This window comes from Zootoca vivipara, chromosome 7 (assembly GCF_963506605.1).
Source record: "Zootoca vivipara chromosome 7, rZooViv1.1, whole genome shotgun sequence".
Taxonomy (NCBI): domain Eukaryota; kingdom Metazoa; phylum Chordata; class Lepidosauria; order Squamata; family Lacertidae; genus Zootoca; species Zootoca vivipara.
Genome location: NC_083282.1, coordinates 43,634,065 through 43,661,773, shown reverse-complemented (window position 1 = coordinate 43,661,773; position 27,709 = coordinate 43,634,065). Strand labels below are relative to the sequence as shown.

Genomic DNA, 27,709 nt, shown 5'->3' with positions numbered 1-27,709 from the left:
GGGCAGACACAGTAATGGCGCCAGTAATAAATATGGGGTCTGATCACAGACATATTGCAGTTTTGGTACATCAGAGTCAGGGATTCTTGCACATAAAAGACTTATGAGCAGGCAAGATGCATAGCACAGGCCTTGGCAGAATCTCTACTTTCCCTTCTTCAGAGTGAATGCCTTCTATCACTTGGTGTAAATCAGCAAAGTTTGCCATGTTTGGTCCCTCCCACCCACCCCATCAGAACTGCGAGCATCTCATTGTATAGAACATTCACTTGTTATTTCAGAATCTGACATTCAGCGACATACTATCTCACAGATTTTCAGTACCATTGCTTGAATGCCTAGTGGCCTACATCTTGTTTTTTGGGGGGGCACATCATTGCCTAGATATCCTTATGCCCTTTATGTTTACATTTATAAAGGCTTAATCCTTTAACCCAATGCTACTCTATGCCTCCCATTATTTGCTCGCATCTATTACATGCTTGCTTCTGAATAAATTCACTTAATGCCATGCTGTTCGTTTGTAAAGCCACAATGGCATATTAAGGAGTTTGAAATCCGAGTGCGCTTAATTGTGCCTCTTTAAATGGAAGTACATTTTGAATAGTTGCTTGACATGGAAATGTTTCTGTTTGTGTTTTGCTGTTGTTAGTGTACCGTAAAAAACACATCTGTCTATGAGACCAGGGGGATATTTAAAGAAACATTCTCCATGGAATTGCCTATAAACAAAATGGGGGAATGTACATGCATCATTCTCAAATACCCTTGATCTTGTTTGTAATCTTCCTCATGCTGGCTTTTCTACCAGTGTAACTCACAGAGTTCAACGGGGTTATTTATGTCTTTTTAAGTACAAGGGTTGGCGAGAACATGTATTATATCAGATTCTAAACACATGCTTAAACATAGTGTTATTTTGTCCAATAATCTGTAAAGCCAAGCAAAGAGATATTAAGCAAAATAATAGATTATATGCTTGACTATAAATTGGATGCTTTTTTATTTTATTTTACTAGAATGTATTCAGTCTGACAAACCATGATGCTTAGAATATAATAGTGGCATAATCATAGCTCGAGGCTGTCATTCCTCAATGTAATGGGATACTTATTCATCTAAGACAGGGACAGGTCTGTCCTTGGCTTTCATTTTACAAGATTACTTGTATTTCTGTCTCATTTGGCATCAGCGATAACATGTCAGAAAGCAGATTCCACCAATCTGGGGGTCTTTTATGGTTTAGAACTGTTTAGAATCTTCTCTGAGCCAACTGTAATTTGGCGTGAATACTGGGGGGGGGACATTTAAAACAAAATAATTCTGAATAGAGTGCATAGTTTAAAGATGTATTAGTTAAGTATGACCCTGAAGGAATTTTCTGCATATCAATCCTATTGGTTCTTGTGTATCAACTGGAGCTGAGACGAATTTTCATAAGTTTTGATTTTTGTGTTGAGAATTGCACATCCACGTCCTCCTGTCAAACAGCAAAGTGCAGTGCGCAAAAGCAAAAGTGTTTCCGATCAGTTCCCCACTGATTTGAAACATATCCTTTTGAGAAAAGTGACATCCTTCTTTCCACATCAGCAAGACTTGGGTGGAAAATAGATAGCACTTTGAACTGCACTTGAAAATATGTCCCCAACGGATATATGGTCGGATAATAATGAGAATAATGTGAAAGTAAAAAGGATGATAAAGCTCAACTATGATTTCAACTTTCAAGAGAAAAAATACATTTTTCATATGGGCCTTGAAGAGAAGATTCACCTATTTTCTGCATAGAAAGGTGGTTTCTTTCCTACAACAGGGTCACTGCTGCTTGCCCGGGTCACACCCTGAGCACAAATATAGTGCAATCCAAACTCCATATTGCTGCTGCCAGAGCTCTGTGAAGGGTGAAACCATTGCCACATCTGCAGGTTTTGTTTGTTAAAATACTGGCTGCTTGGGTGCTAGTTACGAAATAAACATATATCTTTGTTTCTTTTTAAATTTCTAGTCTGATAATTTAAAACAACAACAACAGAAAAGTGAACAGAACACAGCTTCAGGTGGCATTACCAAGCTAGAATACAAAATACTATGCACACTATAAAAAATGATAATAAAAATAAAATTTATGAGGGATCAATTTCAGCTCTGGATAACTTTTGCAATGTGTAACTCTTTGTGCATTTATTTTTTCTTTCCTTAAACATCATGTCTGGAGCTGGAAGAGGACTGGAGCAGGAGAACTGTGGCAGCAGTGCATGAGAGATGGATTAGCTCTGGGTCCTTTCCATGAACAGGACTGGGAAAGCTTGGGGGCAGCAGGGTCTGTTAGAATGGGACGGGGAGCAGAAGGTAGGTCAGGATCTGCTGGCCAATCTTCCTGCTGCCTCGCCCCTTTCTCCTCTCAGTCACTAGCAGTGATTCAAGGCATCGGGAAGCCAGGGTCAGAGACGCACCCCAAGGGCCACTACTAACTTTAATCCTTTTCTCTTGTGGCATCATCTGGACCCAAAGCACCTGGTTGCTATTTGGCATAGGAGGGGATTTGGCAGTAGAGGTCATGCCACTGTCGTCCTTGTGCCAAATAGCTTTTCAGACTAAATACTTACAATGTATAGTGCTTCCAGGTGTCCAAAGTGCTTCACACATGTTGTCTAGTCATCTTTACAACAACCCTGTTAAGGTAAGTCAGTATCATTATTTCCCATATTGCAGTGGGAGGGGGACTGAAGATGGAGGGTAGCCATTGGCCATCCTGCGAGTTCCTGGCAGAAGACAGGTTCAAGCCAAAGACTTACTGGTTCATAGCTCGGTCCCTTAACCATTATGCTTCAGGTTGCAGTATTAAACCAACAAAAGCAATTTTGGTTTTTGTTTGTTTGTTTGTTTTGCTGTTGTCTGGGCAAACTCCTACACCGAGGACTAGAAACTTTTGTTATTGTTGCTGAAAATGTAAATTCTCAGAGCTTTAGATTTTTAAGAAGCTATGGTCAGCAGCACAATGTGAAACTGTTATTGTCCAAAATGTTCCACAATTTATGAAGGCTCTGAGGACTTCCCCCCTTTCTTTCTCAAAAGAAATTGTGCTACAGGACGCCTCAACTATCTCCCAAGCAAGAAAGAGCTTGCCTTTTCAATTTGATAAAGATGGAATTACAAATCAGCAAAAAAAAACCTAAAACAACCACAGCTTTTACAGAGATGGCTGGGCATTAAACATGATTTCCTGCTTATTGTATCATCCATGTGTTTTCTTGTGGATACAGTGCAATCTAATGCAGGGACAATCTTGTCTAGTATTGGCAACAGGATGGATTTATAATGAATTTCAGCTGAAGGCAGGGAAGCCTCATTATCATGGTGCAGAGCTGGCCAGCAAATTCTCTCTGAAAACAACCATGGAGCAAGATGATATTTGCAGGTGGATAATATGAAGACAAGCTTTTGAGAAACTATTGCCGTGTTTAACAAAAATTAGTGATGATCCTTAAAACTAGCTGTACTCAGCATTTATGTAGTGCTTTATAAAGTTCAAAATCCCCAAAACAGTACTTCCAATATTATTGTTCATTTAGTTGCAGATAAGGGTATAGGGTAGGGAGATAAGGGCTTGCATTATACTTGCCACAAAAGCACAGGTGGTTGCCCCTCACTGTGATGCCATTTCTGTTGGCAGGGAGTTTTGTCCCTCCCTTCACTTGAATGCTGTTTGATGGTCTTGGAAGCGGTAGGTGCTTCTTCACCAGAGGCATTCAATTTTAACTGAATGGCCACTGGTTAGGTATGTAGCAGTTGCAGCCTCCATTACAGGTCCTGCCTAGAGGCTAGAGCTGGAATTGGAGACCTTCCAAGCTCTGAACATTCTACAACATTGCAATATTCAAACTCATATCTCTGTTACACCAAAAGGAAGATCTACATCTGTGTGAAGCATCAGATCCTCCTTGAACACATTTCAATAGCTTTGTTATTTTACTTCATTGTCAAATGTTCATGAAACACCTTGGGATCTTTTGATGTAACACAATGCACACATGGATTTCTGGTGGAAGCTTCCCATGTTTCTTCACAACCTGGTTGGTCAAAGGCATCAAATGATATGATGCCATCGAGAAATAGGCTTCTTTCTGGTCCCGAGAACCCTTACAGTATTTATTTTGGCACTCTTTCAGGGCCTGGAGTGTTGTGATCACAGAGCTCAGTTCTCTGTCTTGATACTTCTGTGCTCAAACTGGCATGCACACACCCACACCCCACAAATTCACAAAAGTATGAGATTTGCAGATGGAGGACGCCACCCCAAACTGCCCAATGTGGATTGAGCTAAGTGGCGATGGAATGTTGACTATGATAAAATGGAAAAATGTGGGAGATGGAATGGGGTGGCTGGGATCCTGGTTAGGGACACTCCAAATGGCAATATCTTGTTGCAGGTGCCACTCGTTTTTATTCAGATACTCTCCTTTGGTAGCAAGCTATAGGAGGCTTCACATACTCACTCAGAAATACATGCAGAAAGGTGAGAAGGATTGTCTCTGCTGGCTGCACTGCTGTTAATGTGAAAAGAACTTCCACAAATACATCTTGTGTGAGCATAGCCCTCTCTGCATGCTAAGAGACACTACTTTTTGCACTGTCTGCTTAAGGATATCCCAGTCTACTTACAAGTTCCACTACTAGCAGCCAGAACAACGGGTCCTACCAGCACAATGAGTTTCCCTCTTTCCTTTCCCCCCACCTCTGAAATTGGCTCAAGGGTGAGGTAAGCCCCAGAACGGGTGTTCGGGGGGAGGACAGAGGGGTTATTCTGGCAAGCTGAGAAGCTTGCACAGATGAAACAATTGCTATAGCACTATGCTGAATTCCTCACTTTATACATGCATCCCCCCACCCAACTTATGTGCGGATTATGTCCTGGCCCCCTGCACTTTTAAGAAAAATCACATAAAGAGGGGAGCACCCTTTAAACTCCTTTTCTGCTGCTCTCTCTTCAATCCATACCAAAAATACTGCATCCAAAAATATCCACAACTAGACCTGAAGCTCTGGGGGCAGCAGGAAGCTGATGGACACACAGGAAAGTAGCAGCTGCTGCTGCGCTACCCCGCACACCAGCTGTTAGGCTGCAAGGCTGAGCAGCCTAAACAAAGTCCTGGTGCGCCTCAGGTATCTTCAGGGTTTCCTCCACCCTCACTGACATCCTCCCCAGGCTCAAGGGAGGATGTGCTCACAAGCCATGAGTATTCGCCAGCTTTCTTCTGCTATTTCTGGGTATGAATTGAATTATTTATTTATTCATTTCCCACCACCACATGTATATGTGGTTGTGCACAAGTCGATCTCATGCCAGTAGGGGAAAGCCTGTATTATAGTTTTACTACTATGCAATGTGAATTTTATTTGGTTATTATTTCTGATGCTAAGGCAGTTGGCAAGGCTTTAATGGATCCAGTGCAGATCAAGGTGAAAAGCGATGCGTCAAGACTGGCAATCAAAAATAAATTTGTAACATGCCACCCCACTTAGCATTTCACAGAAATAAGGCAACCTTTTAGAAATAATGGAATTACTCTCAATTGCACCAGCAACTTAGCTGCTGGAGAGAAACATCAGTAATAAGTGCATTTTCCTGAGCTTTACGTATTGCTGTGTTTATGGGGCTTTACATATCAAGTTAGTCAGGAGAAATTGAATAAAAGCATCTCAGGTCTGGGAAATGAGAGAAGATTATGAAAAGCAGGTTTAATACAGCATTGGTTTTCTGATGTTTATGGCACATTTCATCATGTTGCCAGGGACACCCAATTACACCGTTTGCCGAGTAATCTCAAGTGGAGTGTACTTTGAAGAGTATTAATGCTGGTTCTTCCCCCATACCTCTCCCAGTATGTACGTACATATTTCTTCAGATGATCTTATCCTTACCTTTATGGAAATTATCCATATCTGCTGGTGAATTCTAAGTTGTGAATTGCTCAGAGCAAGTCTTCGTAACATCTCCCCGCTCTGCACTGCAGCTTGTTGGGCTAGCTGTGATTTTGGCAAAAATCCGTGACTTTCCATACCAGCAAAGGTCAGTGTCAATGCTCTGCTCCAGACCCAACTATTGCACCAGTTGATCTTCACTATTAGGCAAGGCACTTCAGGGCACAAATTCTTAGATCCTCCTCCTCACTATACCTCTTCCAAGGAAAAGTACAGCATGTTCTGCTTCTGTGAGCTTGAGAGTTGGAACTGGATTTGTTCTGCATGGGATCAGCTTTTTGGACAGAGATCAATGAGGGTTTTTTTGTTTTGTTTTATTCTTTCAGAAAAAGGAGCAGTATTTACACTTGCATAAACTGAAGTTATTAATGGTATATTATTTTAGGAACTATAAAATATGAACTTTAAAATAGTTCAATTCCCTAACAGACTAAATTTGCATTTTCAGGAAACTGAGGGTCAAACCTAGACATGCCATTACTCATGGCGCTACCCCTTCCATTACAGGGTGGTGGTGGTGGAAGTTTTCCAACTGAGGTCATGATAGAGACAAAGGGTTAAAGCCCTTTTGCTGTGCCACATTTCCAGTTCAGCACCCTTACCCAGTACCTGCCATTTCCTCCCTAAAAACCCCAACATCATTCATCCAAGCCCTAACAATGTAAATCGCCTAGCACCTAGTTTGGTCCTGACTTGAGGAATTCCTTGGGCCAGAAAATACCATCCAGCTTCTTTTCCTTTGAGCCCTATGAGACTCTCCTAATCTTTAGTCAAAATAAGCAAAAAAATTATCCCGATGAACAACTTGCAAACCATTTCCCCTCACATTTTTTTATTATTATCGGAATATGAAAACAGGCAATTTTACATAAAGTTAAGACAGACACAACTTGGGTACACGGCATCATGCTGTGGCCTGTTTCAAATGAATACAATCGTATTTCTTTTTAAACTATCAGAATAAATAAATACTATACATGTTTGCATTGCCAGATAGTGAATCCTACAGCACAAAACTGTTACATTACAGCTTAATTTCTTTATTTATCTTTACAGAAAATTATATGGTACATAGCTTTGATGTCCCCCCCCCCCTTAAAATGCTTTGTTCCTTATTCAGATATGGCCAGCATGCATATTTGTGTCTGGGAACTCATTGGTCAGTAACATGAAACAACTTCACAAAGCAGATGCTAAAATATTTCCACATCCCCACCCACCAAGACACATCTAAATTGGCCATTCCTTCTCCTTTTTAGCTATCAAGAGTTTCCAAAACCAGAGAGGACCATTTAAATTCAATACTAGGTGCATAGTTTAGGAAATATATATCCTCATTACCGGTAAGTCAGGGCAGGTCTTTAGAAGGAATTTCACCCTCAACCTTTTTTAGCCCAGGACGCTTGTTAACAGACTCCCTGTCCTTTTGTCCCTTTATCCACACTGAAAGCAGATAACCATAGGCAACTAGGGTTGTTGAGCTTTTTTTTAGCAAGACCCCAAAGTTGTCCAGCTTTTTCTTTTAAAGAAAAATACCAAAAATGTGATTATTTGATTGACTTGCCTAAGATCCAGGGCAAGTCAGTTCAGAAATTCCCCCTGGACATCAATTCCACCTTTGAAATCCCGGTAATGTCTGGGAAAACCCAGGTGTATGGCAGCCCTAATCCTACTTCTATGCTGGTTTACCTAAAAGCAAGTCCCACTGTGTTCAATGTGTTTAGATTGCAGCCTTAGTCAGCTTTCACCAACCAGGTGCCCTCCCCAAGTATTAGCTGGGACTGATTTGAGTTGCAGTCCTAAACATCTAGAGCAGGCATCCCCAAACTTCGGCCCTCTAGATGTTTTAGACTACAATTCCCATCATCCCTGACCACTGGTCCTGTAAGCTAGGGATCATGGGAGTTGTAGGCCAAAACATCTGGAGGGCCGCAGTTTGGAGATGCCTGATCTAGAGGGAACCATGTTGGTTAAAGCTGGTTTAAGCATTATACACAACTTCCTATTATTCCACTGGCTGATTTAGTAAGTTCCAAGGGCTCTCTAGTGCTGTTCTCTTTTCTTTTGTTTGGTACCCAAATTGGTGTTTAGTGATTCTATCAATCAGCTTGAATCATAATGAAATCTTTACTCCCAGGAAAGATAGCCAATAGCCGACAGCTGGCTTGCTCTCCACAGAGAATGACTCTTCTTCAATTACTATTGGGAAAAGATGATCAATATCTTGCCAAGGAGGAAGCTTCCAGCCTTCCTTTCTCCCGAATGTCTAAGCTTTCTGTGGACATTGGCTGTTTTGTGGGTGTGCGCATAAGACCATTCAGTCATGTGATCCCTCCACCTGCAATGTGAAATCATATAGTACAAAAACCCTAATCTCATCTGCTGTTGGTATGGACAAATGCAGGCCTCAGCATCATTAAATTTAATGAAATTTACAGTGTGATGATCCTATGCGTGTCTTCTCAGAATTAAGTTCCATTGAATTGTGGCAGCAGAGCCTTTCACCGCCCCATCAGAAAGGCCTCTGACCATAGATCCCGCTCAATGCCTTTAGAGAGGCAGCTCTGTAGAATCCTGTGGAGTCTCAGCCACCCTAAAGTTTCAGTCCTGTGCCCGCTTACCTGGGATTAGACCCAATTGAAATTAATGGAAATCCTTCTGAGTAGACAGGTATAGCAGGGGTCCCCAACCTTTTGGTGGCCAGGGACACTTTTGGCAATCTAAGAATCTGTTGTTGGGCATACCACAAAATGACAACTTTACCGGGGGGGCGGGGGCGGACCTGGTGATGCTCAGAACTCCCCCTCCAAAAAGACAGGTAAAAGACCAACAGACCCACAAAACAAAACAAACATTAAAAAAATGCAGGGCCACCCCAACAAGAATCTCTCTCTCAGCAAAAATCTTTTTTTCTTTTTTAAGAATGGGAGGAGCAGAACGTGTTGGTGGGCAGGCAAGGAGCATGTCTGAGAGCATTATGGAGGTCACAGCTGCCACACCGGGGACTCCGGATGTATAGATTGCACTGTAAATAATTTTGTGGTATTCTCTTGAAGTACAATATTTGTTTTTAAAGATCAATATCCTACAATTTTGTGCAAAATACAATAGGTAAATCATAAACCTAGCTTGTGTTTTCTTGTGATATGTTTTATGACACTTTGGAGTAGGAAATACCAGACATTATGGCACTCATAGTGGGTGGAACGGTAAACTCATTTTAGAACGATCTTGTGAGTTCATGCAGATTTTACAGAATAAATATTTCAAGGTCAAGGTGAAAGGATTTGAGACAATGCAAGGAAGAAGAATGAGCATATAAATAAATTCACACGTACATTCCTTTCTTGGTTTAAGAGAACTAGTTAAACAGCACATTGATAGCTTTTATAATACACACGCACACCCAAGAGATATAAAGATCAATAAAGACATCATGCTCACTTTTCAGCTTTCTAAAAAGTGAGCTTGATGTCTTTATTGATCTTTATATCTCTTGGGTGTGCGTGTGTATTATAAAAGCTATCAATGTGCCGTTTAACTAGTTCTCTTAAATACTATTTTTTAGGTGTAGAGAGATACTGACTTAAAAAGAATAACGGTCAGGAGACAAAATACACATGGTTACTGAAAGGACCTGTCTGTAGTTCTTGGTTTTGTAAAAAAAAGATAGCTGAATTCTAAAATTAACAGGCTGGAAGTTGATCAGTTGAAGGACATAGGAAGCTGCCTCAATGCAAGTCAGACCATTGGTCTTTTTGGTTCCATATTATCAACCTTAGTGGATGGTGGGGTGGTAATTGACCTGTAGTCGCTCCCCTTGCTGCTCCACTCCACAACAGAGGTGGTGGCAAAGTCAGCAGGGCACAATAAATAAGCCTGATTGGTTCTGCCGGTACTTTTGCAGGTGAGTGGCAGTGCCCCACACCACTCTATGCTACTGATTGTCAACACTGACTGGCACTGGTTCTCCAGGATTTCAAACAGAGGTCTTTCCCAGCCTTAGCTGGAGATGCTACGGATGAAGTCTAGAAACCATTTGCATGCAAAGCTCTACCACTGAGCTGCAGACCTTCCCTAATAAGTTACATTGATCCTGATCTACAGCTAGATCCTGACCTTATTCTGCAGTGCATAACTAAGTGGGTGGATTTTTTGTTTTTCAAAAATGCTGGGTTAACTACTGTATGTTTCTTCTTCCCAAACCGCCATATCACCCAGCAGAGCCTTATATGAATGACTGCTACCTTTTCCCACATAAAGTGTGTGGATTAAAAAAATTCAACATAGCACTAAATGTGCCCCCTTAGCATAAGCATTTCTGCTTGCCTGATGGAACTATCTGCCTTTTCCTCCCACTGCATCCCTCCTGATCCCTTCGGGGCCAATTTGGGGGATTGCAGTGGGGAGGGCAGAAGTCCTTGCATGGGATTCTGCTGGCAGGGCCAGTAGGTTGAATCCAGCCCCATGCCTCCAACATCAGCCAATGTTTTGCACCCACCCACCCTTTTGTTTATCATCTAGCCTAACTTTGCATGCTACTTTGTGACATTTTGGTTGGCCTAGTAGATGTATTGCCCTAATGTGTGTTTTGGAATAAACCCATCCAGTTAACATGTGCATTAGCTGCAGGGAACTGACTCATAAGACTGGATCTCACATTCCATGTTTTCCCTTGGAGTATCCACACGGCACATGTAATTGACACAGGTTGAGCTTGAGGCATTATGCCAGGTTTCTTTAGCCATGGATTGTGTTCTTGCATTGCCTGGAAGCAAGTATTCAGTCCCTTCACTTTCGGTTTGAGCTTTACATCAAATCCTTTCATAGTGCTTAGCTCTGGAGTATATGAATTGTCCCTGTGGTCATTTGCTGCAGGTAAACCAGATCATGGATCTTAGTAATGCATTTTGATTCATTTGTTTTCTGCTTTTGAAGACCTCAGTCCTCTTCAAGTTTTTTCATCTGAAGCCAGAAATAATTTGGCATGGGGGTCATTTTTAATTACTTTGCTAAATCTTTCTTTAACCCTTCACTCTGTTTATCAAAGATTTGCAACTGATAAAAAACAGTGGAAGATGGCACATTCAGACATTTTAATTGCTCTCCATTGTCCAAATTAGTATCAAAGTTTACACGCAGGCATGCTAAAATCTTGTAATGGCACAGTCAGTGTGTACAGTTCAGCAGGCAGAAAAAGTCTCTTCATCCAAAAAATTCTAGTGTGTTCATGCCTCTCATTTCATTTGAAGAACTCATCTAGAAATTGGATACTGTCCTACTGGAAGTGCTTTAACCAGGACAAAGTTGCAACCATCACCTGATATTAATAAAATGGGGCAATTTCAAAGAACTAGTGGAGAACATGGCATTGGGGGCTCAGAACAGCATTCAGTTAAACCAGCTGGCTTTTTGTATTATTATAATTATTATTATAGAGTTGATTCTATCTACTATCTAAGTATAAATGTAAAAGAAAAGAGAAGGGAGGTGCTTCACAATTCTGCATAAGGCAACACTGACGTTAACACACAAGTGAAGGAACATTTTCAACATCATATAAACTATGTACAGTATGAAGCTCTCCAGTCCCGCAAAGAAACAAAGCAATCACATTTATCGTAGCGCCATCTAAAGCATCTTTCTGAACATTACATAGTTTGACTCACAGTTCTGAAGACAAGTTCACATTTTAAGACATCTTTCCTTCCTCTGGGTTGCTGTTGTTATTATTATTTTTTAAATGGGCCAGTGGAAATAGGCAGTAGCAATGTCTGACGTGGAAACCAGAGCTATAGGAGACTTGGGTCAACATTTCCCCCAGGACTGGTGGGAGCAACGTGACGTGGGACAGAGCCAAGAGCTGTGCCGTGTGTTAAAGACAAACCCATTCAGTGGCAAAGACATGGCGCGCTTCCTTAGGGTCATCTGTTGGTTGGGTTCTTGCCATTTCCCACCCCCCTGCCTGGCTCTCAGTTTGGTAAAGTATCCAGGCCCAGTGAGGCAGCGTGTTGCTTTGCTCGCAGCCGAAGGTTCTCAATACTCGTCGTTTTACTGTTCAGGCTTGGAAGAGAGGATGAAGCCTGCAGGATAGGAGAGGACCACACCTGCTGGGCGTGGGAGAGCGACTGGTAATAAGACTGGCAGTGCAGGGAGCTTAGGGGTGCCATGTTGACATTCATGCCCAAATAAGGCATGGTGGAAGGGCTCCCCATTTCGAAGGAGGAGTAATGGACCAAGTTGTTTGTGGCTGCCATGTGCTGGCGGAACTGCTCTTGCAGGCGGAAGAGGCTGAGGGGCGAGGAGGAATAGGAGTGTGTCTGAGACATGCCGCTACTGGAAGATGGCGTGGCCGTGGCATTGATGGGGGAATCTGCATTGTTAAGCACAGCGAAGAAAGTCAGTAAAAATTATCAGCAGCACAGAGTAAGTTCAAACCTGAAAAGAATGTTTTTTCTTGATGGTCAAAACATATTATATCCAGCTTGCTGCGATGCTGGGCAACTTTGGAAGATACAGAATGTGTGTGTGTGTGTGTGTGTGTGTGTGTGTGTGTGTGTGTAAGAGTGCAAGGAGAGTGTGTGTTGGGAAAGAAGCACCAATCACTTGCCTTGCCTTTCCCACCAAGAGTTGGAAAAGGTCCCCCCCCCCTTTCCTACATTTGCACATTTACACCCTGTTCAAATGGGGACATGAATGTCCAGGGACTGGCAAGCCAAGAGACTGGGATGAGAAGATCTGAAGGCAAATCATAGGAAGGGAACATTTTGTTTGATCTTGGTCCTGGACCAAAGATAGGGAGCCTGTGGCCCTCTACATGCTTTTGGACTACAACTCCCACCATCCTTGGTCATGCTGCCTGGAGATGATGAGGGTCAGAGCCGAACAACATCTGGAGGGCCACATGTTCCCCACCCCTGCCCTAGTATACATGAAGGAGCATCTCCACCCCCATCATTCTGCCCAAACACTGAGGCCACCTCCGAGGGCTTCTGGCAGTTCCCACCCTGTGAGATGTGAGGTTACAGGGAACCAGGCAGAGGGCCTTCTCGGTAGTGGTGCCCGCCCTGTGGAACACCATTCCATTAGATGTCAAAGAAAGAAACAACTATCTGACTTTTAGAAGACATTTGAAGGCAGCCCTATTTAGAGAAGTTTTATTCTGTTTTAAATTTGTTGGCAGCCACCCACTGGGGAAACCCAGCCGGATGGGCGGGGTATGTATGTATGTATGTATGGATGGATGAATAAATAAATACTAGACTTTTAGACTTTGGCTGGATCAACACAACCAGCAATTGGCCTATCCCATGGCACCTGAGGGTAGCATCCCACCATGTGGCTACGCTCCCTGCCATCACCACTCTCCGTCCACAGATTACCATGTGGCAGCAGATAGATGGTAACACTAGGTTAATAATGCAGTCAACTTTGCACAGTGCATGCATTATGCAGTAAGCTTTTAAGTAGCAATTGTCTGATCTGCCTGGATTGAACATACTGGAGGATAAACGGCTTGTGTGATTTTTTTGTTTTTTTTAACCCTACCTATTCACTGGAAACAGAAGCTGCCTATGAATCCCTAATGAATTGTATTCACCATGGGGGTGAAGTCTGCAGCTGAGTATGGTGTATCGTATCATATCATATGTAGAAAAGATGGCTCAACACTGTAGGTATGTATGTCTATATAAATAAGTGTCTGCATACCGCTGAATCAAGAAATAGATCTTCTCAAAGTGATGTACATAAAATCAACATGCAGTCAAAAGGGGGGGGACCATAAAAAGCAAAGATCCAAAGAACACAGCAATGTGCCACGTCAAGGTAAGGTTGTTTAAATAAATAAAAAAGTTTTAAGCTGGCACCTAAAGCTAAACACAAATCGTGCCTAAAATGCAGAGGCAATAAACTCCACAGTCTGGGTGCCGGTATGCCAAGTGCCATTTTAGCAACACTTCTCAAGCATATTTCAATGTCTGAGCAGGAATGTATGGAGAAAGGCTGCCCTTTAGGTAGGCTGGCCCTAAGTTGCTTGGTGCTTTATGCACTAAGAGCAACACCTTGGATTTGGCCAGGAGGCATATCAGCAGCCAGTATGATTGTAAAGCACTTTGAAGAAATAGCGCAAATGGGAAACAGAAATATGCTTTGCCACAAAGTCCTTAATGTTATGTGTGAAACTGGGCTAATGTCATGATGACCACATCCAGGATCAGAGGCAGTATGTTTCTGAATAGCAGTGGCTGGGGAACAGCAGCGAAAGAGGCCTGATCCACTCATGCCCTGCTTTGTGGCTTCTTATTGGTACCTGGCTGGTCACTGGGGCAAGCAGGATCCTTCCTGACTAGATAAGCCTTTGGTTTGATCCAATAGGGCTCTTCATATGTCCTTATGTAGAACTGTGATTCACATATTTGGGATCAACCAGATCTTAACTTAATTCTTAAACAATCTTCCCTACATGAGTTTCAGAAAACATGTTGTGGAAAACATATGGAATAATAACCATTTACGGTCCAGGGCTAGCTAACATGGGGCTCTGCAGGTTTGTTGGACTACAATTCCCATCATCCCTGGCCAACACCTGCAACAAATCTATGTTTCATTTTGTTTTTGTTTTAAAATTTTATTTTATGGTTTCATACTGTTTTTATTTTGAATTACATATGGGGGGCACCATAATCTTTTCAACGCTTAGGTTCCTGTGCACAACCTGCCTTTTGTGGTGTGTATGTTTTCTTTGCACATTAAGTGACTGGAATGAAAGTGCTAGCTTGATCCTTTAAAAGAGAGGGAGCCAACATGGTGCCCTTCGAATGCTGTGAAGTACAGCTCCTATTATCCATGATCTTTGACCCTAGTGGCTGGGGGCTGCTGGGAGATGTAGTTCACAGAAGCTAGAGAGTACCACATTGGCTACCCTTGCCTATTGAGATTATCTGGTGGGCAAGAGAAAAAGTCTTTGTTTCTGAACCCATCCTTAGGCTCTGCTCGCATCAAAACTCTTCCCACAAAGGAGAATGTTGCTTTCCTTCCTCACCTGCTTTTGGGCTTGCTCTCTTGCTGCTCAGTGCCTTGTTTTCAGCTCCGGGGCTCTTTTCCGCTTTGTTCTCCTCCAGCGAGATCTTGAATTCTTCCTCTCTGTCTGTCTGGTCCTCAGCTGCCGACTCGCTGGCCGATTGCTCCGAGAGAGTCAGGTTGAGCTCTGTGTTGACTTCACTGGGCAGGCTCATGGACTTGTCTGCATCAGGAGTCGGAGTCTGTGTTTCTAAGACGGGAGTGTCTGCTTTGCCCTCACTGTGGTTGGCTTCAGAGTCCTTCTGCTTCTGCAGCTGCTCCTTTTGCAGACTGCGCTGCTTCTTACGGAACTTTGCTCGCCTGTTTTTAAACCAAACCTTGGTTTGGAAGAGAAGGAGAGGGACCGGAAAATTGGTTAAAATTAGACCAGTGTAATCTAACAGTGTTATGTAGTCTGTATCCTCTGTGGTATTTCCTGTTTTGTTCCCTACCTGACATTGCACTTGGTGGGCAATCTTTGTTTACCTGGAAGATCATATTTCCTATTCTAGGGACTGCCTTAGACAGCCTTGGTTTTTTCTCCCTGTTTATAATTCCCAACCAGATCTTTTAATCCTTGACTGTGCTTTCTAATTCACAACTATATTTGTTAATTGTATTTTCTAACTGTACTCTCCTATGGTTTTTTAAATTACTATCTTTAATATCTTTTAATAAATTTTGGTTACTTGCTATGGTCTAATGTGGTTAAACAGAGGCTTAAGGAGCCATCTCTTCTTTTGAATCTCAGTAGTGTCTGGTAAGGTCTGGGAATCTACTGGCCCAGACTGGTTGGGCTTAAGGAGTGTTGACAATGCAATACTTTTCAGGGTTTAGATTCTGGTCATTAGACACCATCTTTAAAAAAAATATACAAATAACAACAACATATTTTTTATTAAAGATTTCTTGGTTTACAAAAGTATGTGCAATGTCTATTTTTTGAAGTTACATTTTCTACAGATCAGTTTCATTTGTTGAGACATTAGTGTTACATTAGGAAGAAAAGTGGTGAGGAGGGGGAGGGGGGAATGGTGCGTGGGGGTGGAGTCGGGTGGCAATGCTTCTATTCTACTTAAGGTATGTGTGGGGTTTTGTGTCCACTTCACTTGTGTGGGTTCTCTTTACTATTCGCTTGTGTTTCTTTGGTGGTGAGAGAGGTTGGGGTTGGCCTAGGGTGTGGTTGTTTGTTTGTGATAGGCTATGGTGAACTTTGTTTTCATGTGTGAGTGGTGTGTGTGTGTGTGTGTGTGTGTGTGTGTGTGTGTGTTTGTATCAGGTTAGCCATGTTGATTCGTATGCTGTTGGTGGATTCTTGTCGTTGTCTTGTTGGGCTGTGTATGTGATAAAGGGGAGCCATACCGGGCTGAAGGCGTCTTCTTCCATTTGTCCCTGTGTCAGTTTCAGTTTATTGGTGAGCTTTTCTAATAAGGCTGTTTCCCATACTATTTGGTACCATTGGTCCATGCAGCATTAGACACCATCTGAACCAAGAGCTGTTTCCTGGGGTTTGGGAGCCAGCCCTTGACATATTGTTCCTTAGAATAGCTTTTGCCAATCTGGTTTCCTCCAGATGCTTTGGAATACAATGCTCATCAGCCATGGGTGTAGCCGGGGGTGGGGGGGGTGGGGGTGGGCAGCTGCCTAAACCAATACAAATCAATAAAAATACATAGCAAACTGAGGTTTTGCCCCCTAACAAAAATCCTGGCTATGCCCATGCAGCATCAGCCCTAGCCAGCACAGTTGTGCTAGCTGGGCCTGATGGGAGCTGTGGTCTAATCCATTTGAAAGGCACCAGATTAATGGAGGCTTTCATGAGCAATGAAAGCTATGATCCGAAAGAATGCTACATTAGAAATAGCCAACTCTTCATGGTTCAGAAATGGCCAATGGTGAACCCTTGAACTGCTATGCTCTTTTTATTTTATAGCTCACTAAAGTTTTCACCATTTTTGTTTTTACAAAGCAAAATAGGCTCACCTCCCAAGCACCCATTGGGTTAACTACCACCAACCACCTGCCCGCATTAATTGAGTAGGACATGTGACAATATAGTTTGGAAAGTTGTCTGTTCTCTATGCATTTGGAAGTGCAGTTGGTATGGCCACACAGGTGATGCCAGGATTTAAAAGTAAAGTACCATGGGTAGTCTTGTATGCACAGAACCTGAATGCACAGCCTCATGAAGAGGGTTGTGAAACCATGCCATGGTAGCTGTGGATCTAAAAACTTTACAGTGTCCTTTGAATGAATAGCTCTGCATATCACAAAAGCACACCGGGTAGAAAATATGCATGCACTACCCATTATACCTAAACAAGACATACCATTTTTATGATGCAAAGGGAAGCAACATCTGGGACTAAGGGTGAAGTCAGGTGAAATGTTTATATGTGTGGTAGAAATGGGTTTTGACACCCAGGCACACCATTCCAAGGCACTTAAAATTTCACAGGGTTAACATGAGATGGTTAAACATTATGGGTACCTGAACTCTGGCTTCTGGCAAATTGGTACACATGGCCAACCTCTCCCTCATCACCACATCTGGATAGTGAGTCTTCTGGAAAGTTTTCTCCAGGGCTTCCAGCTGCTGGGCTGTGAAAGCTGTGCGGCTTCTCCTCTGTTTGCGGTGCTGGGAGCCATAACGGGCCTCCAAAATGATGTCTTGAAACGTACAGCCGTTGGAAGACAAGAGAAGTGGCCAATTTAATTAGTGCAATTTGTGTGCATCATATAAAGAAAAGCATTTGGGCAACTAACAAAGCAGCTTAAATAAACGGGGAGGTTTCTAGTGTACAGCTTGAGGTAGCTTTAGATAGGCCTCTCCATTTGGTTGGACCTCATGAGATGGTAGGTCCTGGGGGGGCCACAGGTTCCCGATACCTGATCTACATAAATAGCAGCCAAACTCTGAATGTTCTCTAGATGCTGTTTGTTTTTATTGTATTCAACTGAAGAAACTGAGGCCTAAAGAAGTGATATGACTGTCCTCCAACTCCCATCAGCCCTAGCCAGTATGACCAATGATGAAGGCCACTGGGAGCTGTAATCCAGTGACGCTGACATCAGAACATATGAAGAGCCTGATGGATCAGGCCATTGGCCCATCTAGGTCAGCAGCCTGTTCTCACAGGGACTGAACAGTTGTCTGTGGGAAACCAGCAAGCAGGATTTGAGCTCAAGAGCACTCTCCCTCTGGTGGTTCCTGACTTTTTGACCATCTGTAGAAGATAATCATCTCCTAACCATGGAAGTATTTTAATCCATTGGAGGGATCCCACTGGTGGAGATGGGGGAGAGGTGATGTATGTCAATACCATCCTCCCTCATTCTTCCACATTCTTCCAGAATGTGGGCTGCAGGGGGAGGGAGAAGTTGCAAAAGTCACCTTCTCCACCTGCCATTTGGAAGCTCCTACAGGCAAGAGCAAAGTCCAAATGCTGTGTATTGGAATTTGAAAGGGCAGGTTGCTGTACAGCCATATGTTTTAGTCAGAGTAGCTTGATGCAATTTCTAAATTTGGTATAGCACCTTTATATATCTATTGGATTCTATATGCAACTTTGTGAGAAATAAGTGCATGAAGCAAAATATTAAAATTCCAGTTTGCTTATCTTAACATTTGCTCACTATTCTGGAGGCTTCACATAAAGTCCAGGACCTTTTGCACAACTAAGCTGCTATTGCATTTCCTTGGATTTGTGCTCATCTTCAGGGATTTTAGAAATTACCAACCCTTTGGTCTTCTCAAAATTCAGCTGTCATTTCAGCCATGTCCCAGTCATAATCCTGTACACTATCCCAATGCAAAGACAAGATCCATAAGTTGTTCTTACCAGCCAGTCTCTCTGCCAGCGTCAGGGCATGCACAGACGGCCTGTAGTCTGGGGCATGCTGAGCTTGCTGTGCTGCCTGTTGGTGAAGATTATACATGGCACTCAGAGAATTCATGGCATGAAGAGAATAGCCATTCACTCCATAGTGCTGCATGGTGACATAAGACCTGTAGCAACAGAGAGAGGAGGAGGAGAAGGAGGAGGAGACTGTTAGTGCAACGAATGCAAAGTCAGCCTTTGATGTGAAACCATCAATCATGCAGATGGAAATTTAATTCCACATGGAAATCCATCAGGTTCACTTTTCTCAAGTTCAAGGTATGTACGCTTCAGCTTTAATCCCTGTTCAACCATACCTTGGACCAGTCGTGGTCTCTTAGCCTAACCTAGCTCACAGGGTCATGGGGTGTAGCAGAAGTGCATGTGGACCTACCAGTGTATCCAAAGAGCCAACCTCCTTGACACTGGCACAACTGCTTACCTGAATGGTACTGAGGATGGGTGGCAGTGAGGATGGGCCCATGCAGGTGCAGCAGTCAGAGTAACAGATTGACAGTGCACAGGTATGGCCCCTACCTTGCTGCTGCCCCACCTTGCCTCTGTCCAGGTTAGCCACAACAATGCTGGTGACCATAATATGGTTTTATCTAGGTGTACAGCTGGTTATCAAAAAGAGCAACTGATCTTGTGAAGTTTCTTTTTTTTACACCTGCATTCCCCTCCCCTCATTGTTGTGACATACGGCTTTGACAAATGCATGAACAGAAGTGGACTGAACTAATGTAAAGCTCTGGAAGTACATCAGGCTGCTAGGAGAGAAAGTTGCCTTTCCCTCAGTGTTTTCACCAGAAGGGAGAATGGCATATTTCATTTCTAACCAGTCATCTTTCAAACATAGGAAAATGGGTTGCCTCTAGCCTTAGAAATCTCATTATTCTTTGAATCCTGGCTCTCACAATTTTCTTCCCAACAATTTGGGCCTTTCCACATTGGGGAAAAAGGAGTAGTTCTCTGTTATTCAAGGTGGACCTCACCCATGATCCTCCCGCAAGTCCCTTTTCAGTGATAATGGCACAGTACCCCATTTACACATAACACAAGCATTCTGGTGAACTGTGCTGTGGTTCGCCCTTTTATTTTATTTTCTCCTATGGATGCTAAGTACCCAAATCTCATTCCCAGTATGGTATTTTGTAACATTGCCTGTTGACAAGCCTGTACTTCCTGTATCAGAAAGTGTGTGCGTGTGGCATGCCTGCAAAATGAATGAACACTTTTTGATAAAACTTTAATAACAAAGCTGGTTAAACAGGCACTCCAGGAGAGAGAGAATCTTAAATATTCCATGGAATACTGACTATCTATGTACCATAGCTACCAGTGTAATTTACTGACAAAACAAAACATATATTCCAGCTACCCCAAATCAGTGTGCAGGCAGTGAAGCAGTATATATAATTCCCATGGAAATCAGGCACATGCAGAAGAAGTTTTAGCACACAATAGTAATAACCGGTTACGTATGTAGTTTATCCAAACATCCATGGGAGAAGGACGAAGTACAAGCAAGTGAAGCTCTCGGTCATGTGTTGGCTCAGGAGACAAAATGCAGGGCCAGCCCCACTATTAGGCAGAATGAGGCTGTTGCTTCAGGTGGGAGATGCTGAAGGGTGGGGAGAGGGGAGAGCTTTGTGTGCTACTTGCCCTGTATCTTCCCTCAAGTGTAGTGGAGGATGCTATCCCTTTGCCAGTGCTGAAGTAAGTAAGATTCAAATGCCACCTTAGTCGGTTTTGATACATGGAATGAGGAAAAGCACCCTCTTGTCCTTTGCCTCAGGCAGAAAAATGTTTTGGCCTAGCCTGGACAAGATGAAAGTTTATCACAAACATATGCCTCCAACTGTGAGTGATAACAATGAAATTAAAACACAAGGCTCCTTCAGCAGGATGTGAGCTCTCTAATAGTTTTCTTTTTTTTTTTAAACATAATTTTTATTGATATTACAAAAGATGGTACATACATATACACCTTTTCCACCTTCTTCCCACCCCCCTCCATGGGTCCTCCCCTGCCACAGAAGTATCCCACGCAGGTGAACAGTCAGAAGTGGTCCATTTTATGATTGGGTTTCTGTCCTCCTCCCCCTCCCCTGCCCCCGAAGCCCCCCCCTGCCACCAGGGAGCTCCAGTGAACCAGGGCAGTACGCAGGAGTTCATCCATCCAACCATCTATTGTCATACCAAAAAAAAAAGAAAATACAAAAAGAGAAAAAGAGAAAAAAGAGAAGAAAAAAAAGACAAAAAGGAAAAAAGACAAAAAAAAATCATCATAATTGTTAAATTCATAATTGTTAAACCATATTTTGTGGGCTTCCCCACCCTCCCCCCTTCCCCGGTTTTCCTCCCTTATTTATCATCTTCAACAGTTTCATAGTTCATATTTTATAACATTGAGCTCTCTAATAGTTTTCAAGCCGCCGCCAATTTTAAGCAAATATCAAATCAAGGGAATTCTGTTCTGGGTGCAAATCCAACTCAGAATGTCCAACACTGTAGTTTGTTTGTGAAAATATTTCCATCTAGCATTTCCAAACAAGTGGACGTATCAGGTGGCTATAAATAACTTGACTTCAAAGCATGTTGAAAACCACCTGATTCCCTATGCTCCATCTCAAGCTTAGCTAAAGGAATGCAGGCTTTGGTCTGGTCAGAGCCTGGATGGGAGACTGCCCATGAAAAACACTCATGCAAGCCACCCCAAGTTGCATGATAGATGAAATGCACTACCTAATCAAATAAAATGAATCATTTGGGCAAAGGCAGATTTAGGGCAATGTGACCAGTACCGCCACACTGGGCGCCAAGTCTAGAGGGTGTCACAGGGTGTTGCGGTTTTGATATAGTGAATTGAGCAGAACAGAAGGTGGTAGGCGGGGGAGTGCCAGATTTTGGGCTCACACAGGGTGCAGCTGAAATTTGAAAGACCAAAGTCTGCCCCTGACAAGGGTGTGGCACAAATCCACATATGCTGATCATAGATCACAAAATCTTACAGTAAGCATCTTTGGGAAATGATGGAAGAAACCATGGTGTGAAACCCCAGCTGAATGTAGAAAGGCATGATTAACAACAACAGCAAAACTCATGTATGGGAAAGGGTAGTCTGCACAAAGCAAATACACTGAAAGCAAAGCTAATTGAACCCACACAAACTATTGAAGAACATACACTGTTTGGGTGTTCACACCCAGGAAAAGAGTGACCTGCCAGTAGAAAGTTACAAGGGGGGGGGGACCCTTTGGATTACTAGAAGACAGGGTGGATTTATTCATTAGGATTTGCCAGACCAAATCTGTATTTTTTGTTGCTGGAACAGGGGGAATGCAGCTGATAGAACAAGACTTGAAATAGGTAGGTAAGTAATTTCGGAGTACAAAATTTGTTAGTTATGAAGAAATATTTATGAGTGGAACAGGTTGCATAAGAAATTACATTTGAGTTTTTAAGGAGGGGACTGAATGAATGCTCATATTTCCAGGATGATTTGAGCCTGGGAAACTTGGCCCTTGAAGGTCTGAACTAGAAAATCCATTAGATTGGCACAAAAATACATACTGTACAAAAATCTATTCCTGACAAATAGGCTGTGATGGAAACATCATACTGTAAATCAAAACATCTCTCCATACATCTACCCAATTTGGTTTTATAACTAGTGTAGTTCCTGCTTTTAATAGCACGTCTGTGGAGAAGAGTACTAAAATCTTCCTGTTATCTCTAACCTGAATTTAAGAATGAACAACTTCTTAGATCCATTCTTTGTAGGCTCGCAGAATCACAGTTAACTTCCCATTTGCTTCCCTGCATGCTCCAAATAGAATAAATTAAATATTTAAAAGACACTATGCAGCAATTTTCTTTTGTAAATGGTGGAGGCCATTTGTCAAGCTGCAGCAGTGTTTTGCAAGCTGTCGAATTGTGCTTACATTGGTTAAAATAATCTTTATATTTCATTAAGCAACCAAATAAGCTGATCTTCCCCACTGGCTGTATAGATGGCTTTAATTTTCAAAATCTGCAAATGCATCTTTTATGTCGTTCAGTGGCTGGAGGGCATTGGTAATGCTGCAGCCAATTGGAGAATAAACAGCAGAGTTTGATTAGGTGGTATATTATATAAATTAACACTGTGCAGTGAAAAGAGCATATCTTAAGTTGTCCTTACTACGATAGGGAATTGAACTTTCACCTCTCCTATTAATAATGGTTGCAGCTCCCATAATGCTCTATGCTGCAGATTTGAAGAGGGTAAGAATTAGAGGGAAGTTTGTGAAAGCAAAGTTAATAGGAAACGGAAGCATCTGCAATTGATGCAAGTGAGATTAGCCTCAATACTGTGATGTTAAATGACAGACCAGGAGCTGAATCCCAAAATTCAAGAACAAAACTGTCCCTTTTTTCTACTAAGACCTGTACACTTCACTAGGAGTTTGCGCTGTTAAAAGTCACTTCCTGCCAATATTTGACACCCTGATTTGCTGTCCTTCATCATAAATATCAGATTCTGAAAAGGAATCTAATTTTTGCAATAAAAAATAAAACTCTTCTGAACTGTTAGTTGCTGTTGTTGCTTTTTTAGTGCGGACATTTAGGCTCATTTTCATATGCTCTTGACAAAATTTGTACGATAATCCTGGTGCAGTGTCATCTCTGATTCTGCAATACAGGTTCTTATGGACATTAACCAAGGAAAATGACCCAAATCATGCAACTGAAATGACAGAATTGCTCCAATCACATCCTCCCAGCTTTGGTAGGAAGCTAGTTGAACTGTAGCACCGAACGAATCAAGGAAAGGTTCTCAAGAGGATAAAGCATGAACTCGACATCATCAAAGCGCTTGGTGAAAGCACTAATGGGGAAGTGGGGGGGGGAAACTAATTTCTATACCAATTCCTGGGTTTCTTATCCATTGCCCTATTGGAAATGGTTGTTATCCATCTTTTATCGTTGTTTGCAGCATTTTAAATAGAGAGTCATAGGTTCATAAACATACCAATTTTACTTCCCCTCTCATATTACATCTTCTACTCCATTATAATTTCTGCAGCCTTCTTATGAAGCATTTCCACTTAGTATACTTTAGAGCATAAGCCTAGACAGCTTCCTGCTCTGGCCTCAAGCCAATGCAGAACAGGACATAGTTCTTACTTCAGAAATTACTGTTGGATAATATTGAACAGGACTGGACCCAGGAGTGACCCCGATGAGATCCTTTAGTGGTTTGCATTGATCAGTCAATGACTCATTGCTCTTCACTCATTTTTTTTTTATCCTTTCTCTAGTTTTCGCATCTGCCTTGCTCTGCTCTCCAGGTTTTAGATCTTTGCTGATCCAAACCTGAAGCCATGCTAAAGCCATTGGTTTGCATCCTAAGATATGTTAGGTTAAGGAAGTTAACGGGACGATTTCCTCTCCCCTCTTCCACCTGCAGCCACCTGCAACCCTACAGAAAGCCCTTCAGGCTGGAGGGAGGTGTCAACCTAAACCCTGCGCCTGCTGTTTCTTTGTCTTTATCTTCCTTCCTTTGATGTGTAGCATCCTTTCTGGTGCTCCCATATTCTGTGCTAGGGGCAATTAAAACTGTGTACCATATTTCCTGAGTATTTCCTAAGTGTGACTTGGGATCTAAAGAACTGCGAGTGGAAATATATTGGTGCTACTCCATGAACTCTTGCACAAGCACTAGCAAAAGGCATCTCGCGGTGCAGCACACCTGTTTTTTACAGAAGCACAGTGAAGAAGGAAGATACTGTACAGCCTTCCAGAAGATACAGGTTCCAGTCGGTCCTGAGTCACTGTTGTTGGTAGACGCCTGCTGTGACTCACTGTCAATAGCAGGTCCCAACAACCACATGTATGGGCACCAGAAATCGGGCAGCGCCGGCACCAGAAGTTGCTTCTATGCATGTCCAGACATGCGTAGAAGTGACTTCGGGTGCCGCACCGCTGCTGATCCCGCATTTTTCAGTGGGAGACTTGGCAGCTATGTCTCTGTCTCAGCATGCTGCAGTGTCACAGATGAACAGAGGTCAAGTGTGCAGCTCTGCTCCAGCATGCCCTCCACTGCTGCCTCTAACAGCCCTTCATATAGACAACTGTTCTCTGTATACTGGCCCTCTTATAACACATGATCCCACCTCTTATGTGTGCCCAACTCCCCTCCTACCACCATGGCCACTGTCCTCCATGCTACCCAACTGCTTCCAATCACGTCTCAGCCTCCACCAACACATCTTCTGGACTCCTCCTGGAATTCCATGGGCTCCCCACCCATATCATAGGACAACAACAACAACAACAACAACAACAACAACAACAGTTCCTATTACCCTTGTGCCTTAGGGTGATGGAAGTTCTGGAGATGGATACTGAAGAGCAGAGGCTGCATAAGTACGGTAGCCTTTTTTTAAAAGGGGGTGCAAATTCTGCAGGGAGCTCCCAACTCCTTTTGTCGTTTGACTAGAATAGGGTTTTTATGCCAAGCTATCAAAACAGCAGTAGCAGTCAAAGTCCACTCACCTATGGATCGGATTTGGCCCATGAATTTTAGGTTGCTGACCATCTGTGGCAGCATCTCACCATGCTCTCGTCTTTGCATTTGCCTTTCTTGATTACATTGTCTAATTTGTCAGGAGGGTAGGTAGGCATGAATTCTACTTCACAGCAAAGCATGAATCCGAATCCCCAACATGAGCACTATATAAACACCCGTTTCCTCTTAATGTATTATTCCACACACCTTCATGAGAGAAACATATTCCGTCCAGGGATGGCTGCAGTTCAAAACAATGTCGTGACAGTCCCTTACATATCTAGGAGGGCTCTAAATAAATGATTTCTGCAAGATGTTTCCCCCATTTCCTTCCTGTATTTCGTGAACCTTTCGGGTCCAAAGGCTCCAAAATTCCCATAAAAATAAATGAATTCTGAGCCCTAAATCAATGTTGTTGTTCCTGAGAGGATACTTGAAAACTATGGAAACATTCCCTTTTTATAATTGATGGGGATATAAATGAAATGTTGCAACTTTCTCTCAGATTCATCCAAAAAGCTTTTGACTCTCTATGTACAATAAATCAGGGTTCAAAAGATTTCCTTTAAAAGATCTAAATAAAGTTGAAATGAAAAACAAAGGCATCAGGATACTTAACCTGCAATGGGTTTAAGCCTGTGTGTGTGTGTGTTACTGAAAACTATATATCTCAGTAGATTTGAATTCTAAACTCTCCAACATAAATGACCTTTAAATGAGACTATCACCATAACCCATGTCTACTGAGAAGGAAATCCCATTGATACCAATGGGGTTGAATCTCAGGAAACTAGGCTTGTAACCATTGATAGAAAAATATGTACAGAATTTTGCTGACATTGTATTTTAATCTTTCGCTGATATTTTATTCTAATGGCTTTGGTTATGTGGCCTTAATGTTGGAATCTTTCAGGAAAGGGTGTTTCATAAGGGTGTTTTTTAGCATTTCATAAGATTGTCATTTCAATTTGACAACTTCTAAGGCAACAAGGATTTATTGCTACTGTTCCTTTGCCGAAGTGTCATTTTTCAGTTCTAATGTATAGTCTGCATTAAGAACATTTCTGCTTGGGCCGGTGCAAATGCTTACAAAAAGCTTCTGTTAAAAGTAGTGAACGCCATTCTCTGGTTACACTGCCATATCATCAGCACATTGTCATTGTTTTAATTTCTTAAATGAGAAGGGTCGGGGGTGAGGACTCAAACCTGCTTCCTAGTGATGCCCTCTACCCTGGAGGTGGTTCTCCTTAAATCTGACTTGTGGAGCTGCATACAGTTGATCGCTGAATGAAACACACTGCATTTGAAAACCATCATGAAACATCAGATTGTTAACCGTGACTGAACATTTCAGAGATACTATCATAGTGTTTCATTATCTGATCTAACTTCCAATCATTTTTTTTTCATTTTTCAAGGCTTTTAAACTCATTATTTTAAAACTGAATGGGGTCGTAGAAATAGAAAGTGTCCCTATTTTCAACTAGGGATGGACAGATCAGTCTATTTCCATTCCATCTCCTTTTGTTGTGTTCATAAGTCCACCCCACCCTGCTTTCACATTAATCTGCATAAAAATCCACATTCAATATATATTTAAATATACATATTTAAACATGCTTCTTCACAAGATATGCATGCATATATATATAGTCTCAAAATGCACATTTTAAATGCACTTTGATACCTTTTTCTGAACCTAGAACTGCGTCACAAAATTTGAAGAAGTGCAAATTCTGAATGGTATCTCTGTTCTGATCCACACATTATTCTGGGGGGGTGCAGATCACGACAGTACTGTGAAGAGTTCCTTAGCCAACCCATGTCAAGCAAACGGGTTCTTGTCTGAAGCCCTGTTGAGTGTCGGCACAAATTATCCCACAGGGAGCTACCATTCATGCATATAAAACATGCTGTAAGTGATTGCATGTCTGAATTTAGCATGCTACACCTGCAGCCCCCATGCCAGGAGCACAATAGTTCAGTCACACATAATGGATAATGGTGTATATACTTGTGCTGAGCCTATAACCTCCTTGTGGGTTTTTATGCAAAAAGGTCTGGATGGGCAGTTCAGCACCAGATTTGAACAACAGGGGAATGCAAATATTTATTTATTTTTTAAAATGAAATAAAGGGGAAAGCATTTCAGAGATAGCAGGCGGCAATACTTGTGGGACGTTGTGCTGCTCTTAGACTTTTTATTGCTAAATTAGCTTTCCAGTATGCA

At 42.3% G+C, this 27,709-nt stretch overlaps 1 protein-coding gene across 2 annotated transcripts; it reads right to left on the bottom strand.

Moving 5' to 3' along the window:
* Positions 1 to 11,954: 11,954 nt before the first annotated feature.
* DMBX1 (diencephalon/mesencephalon homeobox 1) lies at positions 11,955 to 19,047 on the bottom strand. 2 transcript variants are annotated; one of them, XM_035123753.2, is made up of 4 exons: positions 18,885 to 19,047; positions 17,534 to 17,712; positions 15,026 to 15,380; positions 11,955 to 12,355 (listed from the first exon to the last, which is right to left on the bottom strand). In XM_035123753.2, the coding sequence occupies exons 1-4, from the start codon at positions 19,036 to 19,038 to the stop codon at positions 11,955 to 11,957; spliced, it is 1,089 nt and encodes a 362-aa protein (XP_034979644.2). In that variant the 5' UTR covers positions 19,039 to 19,047. The 2 variants fall into 2 exon arrangements, with proteins under 2 accessions (XP_034979644.2, XP_034979643.2); XM_035123752.2 differs by having other exon boundaries at positions 17,534 to 17,729; positions 18,887 to 19,038.
* Positions 19,048 to 27,709: the final 8,662 nt, after the last annotated feature.

What these genes read in the sequence shown, in the direction of transcription:
- DMBX1 (XM_035123752.2), bottom strand. Translation starts at nt 19,038, where the DNA reads ATGCAGCACTATGGAGTGAATGGCTATTCTCTTCATGCCATGAATTCT. An exon ending in TGCCAGAAGCCAGAGTTCAG is followed by an intron (nt 15,381 to 17,533) that starts GTACCCATAATG and finishes TTCCAAACCAAG; the next exon opens with GTTTGGTTTAAAAACAGGCG. An exon ending in GAGAGCAAGCCCAAAAGCAG is followed by an intron (nt 12,356 to 15,025) that starts GTGAGGAAGGAA and finishes TTAACAATGCAG; the next exon opens with ATTCCCCCATCAATGCCACG.